Source organism: Triticum aestivum, chromosome 5B, assembly GCF_018294505.1.
Source record: "Triticum aestivum cultivar Chinese Spring chromosome 5B, IWGSC CS RefSeq v2.1, whole genome shotgun sequence".
NCBI classification, from domain to species: domain Eukaryota; kingdom Viridiplantae; phylum Streptophyta; class Magnoliopsida; order Poales; family Poaceae; genus Triticum; species Triticum aestivum.
This window is the reverse complement of record NC_057807.1, coordinates 456691924-456698890: the sequence shown is the minus strand read 5'-3', so window position 1 is coordinate 456698890 and position 6967 is coordinate 456691924. Positions and strand designations below refer to the sequence as shown.

The 6967-nt window shown below is 43.0% G+C and overlaps 2 protein-coding genes and 1 pseudogene across 2 annotated transcripts; 2 read left to right on the top strand and 1 right to left on the bottom strand.

Moving 5' to 3' along the window:
* Positions 1-285: 285 nt before the first annotated feature.
* Positions 286-799, top strand: LOC123116412 (uncharacterized). The gene has a single exon (XM_044537374.1). The coding sequence runs from the start codon at positions 386-388 to the stop codon at positions 797-799; it is 414 nt and encodes a 137-aa protein (XP_044393309.1). The 5' UTR covers positions 286-385.
* A 977-nt stretch (positions 800-1776) lies between these two features.
* LOC123112434 (E3 ubiquitin-protein ligase UPL5-like) overlaps positions 1777-6967 on the bottom strand; it is an 11233-nt pseudogene continuing 6042 nt past the window's right edge.
* On the top strand, positions 5622-6230 carry LOC123112435 (uncharacterized). The gene has a single exon (XM_044533415.1). It carries the CDS (start codon positions 5658-5660, stop codon positions 6072-6074), a length of 417 nt encoding a protein of 138 aa, XP_044389350.1. The 5' UTR covers positions 5622-5657; the 3' UTR covers positions 6075-6230.

The following is a 6967-nucleotide window of genomic DNA, read 5'->3' as shown; positions in this document are numbered from 1 at the left end:
TCCGTTTCAAAAAAAAAAAATCAGTCATCCTCGACCAGCTCAACTCCAGTGTTCTGCTTTGCAGTTCAGCACAAAGTCATTTCAATGGTCAGATGTGGCTGCACGTAATGAGCTGACTCCAAAGGGGAGACGTTCATTTTTTTTTCTCTTCAAAATAAGAAGCATCTAAAAGAGGAAGTCCAGAAAGGAGAGTTGCCGGTCTCACCAGGTTGACGCGCTCCTAGCACCTTCGAAGAGGCTCTTCGCAGCCAGTACAACTTGCAGCATCTGTATAAGGCAGCACCATCGGATCCTGATCTATCACGTTCAACAAGCTCATCTACCAACCCAGCAAACTAAAACCGCACTTCCCAAGCAAACAATTCCCGGACAAGACATTGCTCAAATGGCGTCCCAGCTGGTCGAGAGCCACCGCGCCGGCGCCGAGGTCCTCAGGGAGCACGATGTCTGCAAGAAGAAGACCGTCGAGCTTCTCGAAGACCTCGGCCTCCCGAAAGGCATCTTTCCTATGGACGACATGGAGGAGGTCGGGTACAACCATCAGAGTGGGTTCGTATGGATACTTCAGAAGAAGAAGAAAGAGCACACATTCAAGAAGATCAACCAGACCGTCTCCTACGACACCGAGGTGACTGCTTTTGTGGAGAAGGGCAAGATCAAGAAGGTCACTGGGGTCAAGATCGAGGTGTCTTTGGTTGAGGTCCATGTGGATGAGTCTTCTGCTGATAAGGTTACCATCAAGACTGACACCGGTCTGTCTGACACCCATGATGCGGCCGTGTTCGCTCTTGGAGAATAGGGTGCTACTAGTTAAAAATGCCAGAAGAATAAAGTCAGTGAATAGTTGGGCAGTATTGTTCGCATGTTATGCAGAAGTATATCTTTCCGTTTTCTTGTAATCTAAAGGCTGCCGCGTGAATGTTGCTCCCTTTCAGCCTTGTAAGCTTTCGACGGTGAAATGAATAATTGCATTTACACCCCTCCTTTATCCCATATTGAAGTTTCTCAACTTCCCACTCTTGTCTCCATCTTTGTGTAAGAGAGAATAGGGGCTTATCAACAGATAGTTAAGCAAGGTTCTCAAATACAGCATGAACCATGACATGCACAGAAAAAATCGAAATTGTATTCTCGGTATTTGGATTTTCATGCTGCTTTTAACATCACATTATTTTGAATGTATGTTGTATCAATGTCTCGAACAAACAAGGAGAGCGATAGCGAGACTAGACTGGGATGGCGAAATTGTGGAATAATTTCATGTTTTATTGATTTTGATTTTCTCGCTGATCATAGATTATTTTCCACATTAAGTTCCGATCAATGTGAAAAACAAGTTTTTCTTAGACACATATTTTTATGTGAAAACAAAGTCTTCTCTAGAATGTTATTTTATATTAGAAGAACATTGGGAAAATGCGAAGGAAAAAAGGAGACAGAAGCTGAAACCAGAGCAAACCTAAACTACCCAAAACTTAAGAACTAGTAAAACAGAATGACAAAACCAACACAGAGCTAAATTCTACTGCTATGGTTGAGGATGCATGGTCATTAGATTATTTTGTCATTCTAGGTTCAGGTTGATGTGAAAACTAGTAGAGAACGAGAAGGGTTAGAAATTAGTTAGTTTTAGGCCAAGTTCTTGACTGTTGAAATGCTAAATTATCTTACTATTTGATGTGGAAAATAGGTATAAAATGGCTAAATTTGTGATTGCTAAACTAATGAATATATTTTATTAATTTGGTGAGGAAAAACAGCTGTGAAATATGCAAAAGTAAGCTATTCCAAACAGTTAAATAGGAAAAAAAATATTCGGTGAATGAAACTATCAAAATCTACGATGCTGCCAAGCTACTCTGTTATTTAATAGCATAACCTTTTCTCTTCGAATCAAGGCAAAAGACTTGCCAGTTTGATTAATTAAGAAGAGAGTGGGAATTGCCTCGTAACTCGATGGGAAACTGGGCCAAAGCCCATATAACCCAACCACATAAGATGTGTGTTACCAACTAACCTGGCCACTGCTCTAAAAAAACTAACATGGAGACCACAGAGCTACAAAGAAGACAGGAACATCCGTCGAGGAGTCGTGAGTGTCATCGTCATCACAGGTTGCCATGTCGAACAAGCGACTCCAACTTCACCATAGAGCACCACCAATGAAGACTTCCCGCGAACATAACACCAAGGCCATGACATGCCACGCCAACAGACGGCCACATGTGCCAACGGCCGACAACTCCGAATCTGATGACGAGCTTTATAAGGAAGATATGCAGGTCTTGCGCTAACCGAGCCCTCCGCAAACGACCACCGAGCACCAGGGCCGGTCCTGAGATTTCGGGGGCCCGGGGCGAAACTAGAACCCGGGGCCCTTTTCTAAAAATGGTAACCACGTGTTTGTACACCATCAAAATACTAATAAGCATGCTTAAATTGCATTTAACAACTATGTATAAGATAAAAAAAACTATGTAGTATATGATAATTAATTTGTCGAGAAACTTAAGTTACTCACTGCAAGGAATATGTAGCGGCGATGTTGAGATGAAAGATAAATTTTCACACACCTCTTGTGAAGCCGGACACAAGTAAAACTCCATATATTAGGTGTGCAAGAGTTGATCTATCCACCAATAATCTATCCTGAAAAAAAATCAAAAGTATATAAAAAAGATCCATATAGAGAGGGTAAGCAAAATCATGCAATGGCTACTAGGAAATATGAAACTTGAGAGTGCATAACTAAATTTTTTCCCACATGAGTGCACATACTGGAATTGCATCCGGTTGAAATGCCTGAAAATGCATAGTGTCACAACCATGAACTTGATTACAAGAATGAAGATTTATATAAGCTAATTCTTGGCTACCAAAATAATATGTACTCTATATACATAGAAGTTCAAATCAATTAGCAATTTACATGGGCCTCTAAAACTTCCAATGACGTGGTGCCATAGGCTCACAGCCATAAAATAGTAGCCATATACTGATATACATAGAAGTTCAAATCAATTAGTAATACACTTGGGCCTCTAAAAATTCCATTGATGTAAATCTCCTATATAGTGGCCCACAAACGAGGTCATTGCAGAACACAATGTGAAAATTTCTGGACTAATTGGGAGACTGATAAATCATATACATATAGTTCGTCTGATTCTGGGCATTATTCAGAATCAAGAGATCCTTGGCAATGTCTACAGAATGTAAAGTTATGCAATCATATCTCCAAAGTTGTGAGCAGTTACACACAATCAGTGCCAAAACTGAACCCTAACAATCACAATACTTAAGAAATCCTCCTTTGTCGTTTCAATGTACCATCCAACTAGATCGCTAATACAAGAAACAACAGTCTCGAGAAGCACCTTGGAGATGGGTTCCTTTTTTCAGAAACGGGAAATAAGAGAGATGCATTACCACATGTACTGAAGGAGGATAAAGGCAAGGTGCGCGGACTAGGGATGTCTGATGTCTCGGCGGCTGCGTGGCCGACGTACTCCCGGAACAATCATGGGGCATGTCGTCTGCTGACGCCGGCAAAAATCATTGAATCAGCCCTTGCGGCTCGGCTTCTCGGCGTCGCCGGCGATGGGCAACTGCCGCGGGGCACGATCTAATCTATGCGTCATCAGAGGGCTGTGTGTCTTGCCGCCTGCTGACCTCCCGTTTGGGCTGTGTGCTGGGCCAAATCGACTAGTAATATACATGACATACATACATAAATGGGGGCCCCCTGATTCCGGGGGCCCGGGGCGGCCGCCCCCCCCTGCCCCCCTCAGGGCCGGGCCTGCCGAGCACCGGTCATCGTCACCACCTAGAAGCAATCCATCATAGCTCCGACTCCATAGCAACCAAGCGAACCACAGAAAATCCATCGGCCACGCCGGGAAGAACCAACTACCAAAGCCCGAGCTGTGACCCAAGGTCATCCCGACGTCATAATCATTGCCAAACAAGCGCCGACACCCCAGGAACAATCGCCTTAGCAAACCATGCGGACAAGCCACTACCAAACACCAGCCTCCTAGTCGTAGTCGACTCCAAAACGATGCCCCGGGGAGGACAAGACGCGAAGACGCCTCCATCACCCAATCTAGAGAATATGAGGTTTCCCCCCGAAGCCAAAATCTTGGAGAGAAGGAGTAGCACACCTCGACGACGACGCTTCCAAGAAAGGTCAGAACTCGTCAGTTCCAATGTAGACCGAAAAGAGGGATTCTCCCAAAGATGCGTCGACCATCTGCAGCCCGTACCGGCTTCATACCATAAAAGAATTACATGATAAGATATGTTTGGTAGCATTTCACACCACCAACCACAACCAACTACCACCAACCTGCCAAGGGCGACCTCGATCTAGATATGAATGTCAGCCTGTAAGTGTTCGCCAGATGAAAAGAATAATTGCACTAATACCCCCTCTCCATCCCACATGGATCACTCTTAACTTCCCACTGTTGTCCCCATCTTTGTGTGAGACAGTGTGAGAGAATAAGGGCCTTATCAACAAATAATTAAGCAAGGTTCTGAAATGCAACATGAACCATGACATGCACAAATAATTCAAATTTTAATTCCCGATATCTGGATTTTCATGTTGATTTTACATTGCATCATTGTAGAGGTATGTCGTATCAATGTGTAGATGTATGCTGTATCAATGTCTGGAACAATAGGAAAGCGAACTAGGAGAACCAGACTGGGATGGCGACATGGTGGAATAATTTCCTGTTTTGTTGATTTTGATATTCTCGCTAATATCATATCACCGAAGATTGTTTCCACATTTAAGGTTCAGGTTGATGTGAAAAACAAGTTTTTCTTAGGCATATATTTTTATGCGAAAACAGGTTCTTCTCTAAAATTTTGTTTTGTATTAGAAGAACGCTGATAAAATGCAAAGGAAAAAAAGGGGGACAAAAGGAGAAACCAGAGCAAACCTAAACTAGCAAAAATCTAAGAACTAGCAAAGAGAATGACAAAACCAACACAGAGCAAAATTCCTACTGCTATGGTTATGGCTGCATGATCCTCAGATTATTTTCTCTTTCTAAGTTGCAGGTGGGAAACTTTGGCAGAGGTGCAGTTAGACATCTAATCTAGCTTGTCAGCTCGCAGCATTGTTAAATAGTTTCTAACTTTCTGTGTTGTTGCTTCTTATTCTGGCCGAAATCAGATCATCAGAGATAATTTCGACGTTTTAGGTTCAGGTAGATGTTGAAACAAGTTTTTCTCAGGGACTTCATTCTGGTCAATTTAGTCGCTCGAGATCAGAAGGCTTGAAGAGTTTTCTTGTGCAAGCAATGGTCAATTCAGTCATCCTTGACCAGCTCAACACCAGTGTTCTGGTGTGGAGTTCGGCATGAGGCATTTCAATGGTCAGATATGGCTGGACGTAATGAGCTAACTCCAAAGGGCAGACGTTCATTTTTCTTCCTCAAAACAGAACCATCTGAAGAGGAATTCCACAAAGGAGAGCTGCCGGTCTCACTTGGCTGGCGCGCGCATAGCACCTTCGAAGAGGCTCTTTGCAGCCAGTACAACTTGCAACATCTATATAAGGCAGCACCATCGGATCCTGATCTATCACCTTCAATAAGCGCATCTACCAATCCAGCAAACTAGCTAAAACCCACTTCCCCAAAATGGCATCCCAGCTTGTCGAGAGCCACCGCGCCGGCGCCGAGGTCCACAAGGGGAACAATATCTGCAAGCAGAAAACAGTCGAGCTTCTCGAAGAACTCGGCCTCCCGAAAGGCCTCTTTCCTATGGATGACATCGAGGAGGTCGGGCACAACTGTGAGAGTGGGTTTGTGTGGATGCTTCAGAAGAAGAAGAACAAGCACACCTTCAACAAGCTCAACCAGACCGTCTCCTACGACACCGAGGTGACCGCTTTTGTGGAGAAGGGCAAGATGAAGAAGGTCACCGGGGTCAAGATCGAGGAGGTGTCTTTGGTCGACGTCTATGTGGATGAGTCTTCTGCTGATAAGGTCACCGTCAAGACCGACACCGGTCTGTCTGACACCCATGATGCGGCCGTGTTCGCTCTTGGGGAATAGGGAGCTACTAGCTAAAAAGACCAGAAGAATAAAGTCAGTGAATGGTTCGGCACTACAGTTCATGTGTTATGCAGAAGTATATGTTTTCATTTTCTTTGTAATCTAATAAAGGTTGTTGCATGCCAAATGTAATGAATAACACTTATACCCCCTCCTATATCCCACATCGAGAACTTCCCACTGTTGTTGCTATCTTTGTGTGTGAGCGAATAAGGGCCTTATAAACCAATAATTAAGCAAGGCTCTGAAATACAACATGAACCATGACATGCACAAAAGAATTCAATTTTACTTCTCAGTATCTGTATTTTCATGTTGATTTAACATTTCATAATTGTAGATGTATGTTGTATCAGTGTCTCAAACAAACAGAAGAGCGACAGCGAGGCTGGGATGGCAACATTGTGGAATAATTTCCTGTTTTGTTGATTTCAATTTTCTCGCAATATCAGATCATCGGAGATTATTTCCACATTCATGGTTCAGATCGATGTGAAAACATTTTTTTTTCTTAGGCACATAATTTTATGCGAAAACAAGTTCTTGTCTTGAGATTTTTTTTTGTATTAAAAAGATTGCTGAGAACAAGCAAAGGAAAAAAGAGAGGACAAAAGCAGAAACCAGAGCAAGCCAAAACTAGCCAAAATTTAAGAACAAGTAAAAGAGAATGACAAAACCAACACAGAGCAGAACTCCTACTGCGATGGTCGAGGCTGCATGATCATTGGATTATTTTCTCATTCTAAGTTCAGGTTGATCTGAAAACAAGTTGCTCACGACACTTCTAATATTCCATCATTACTGTCACATCCTAGCTGGTTCATGCATTAGAGTGTTGTATCATGTTTACTTTCCAGAAAACTTGAAATGGGGATGACAGAACCCCAACACCC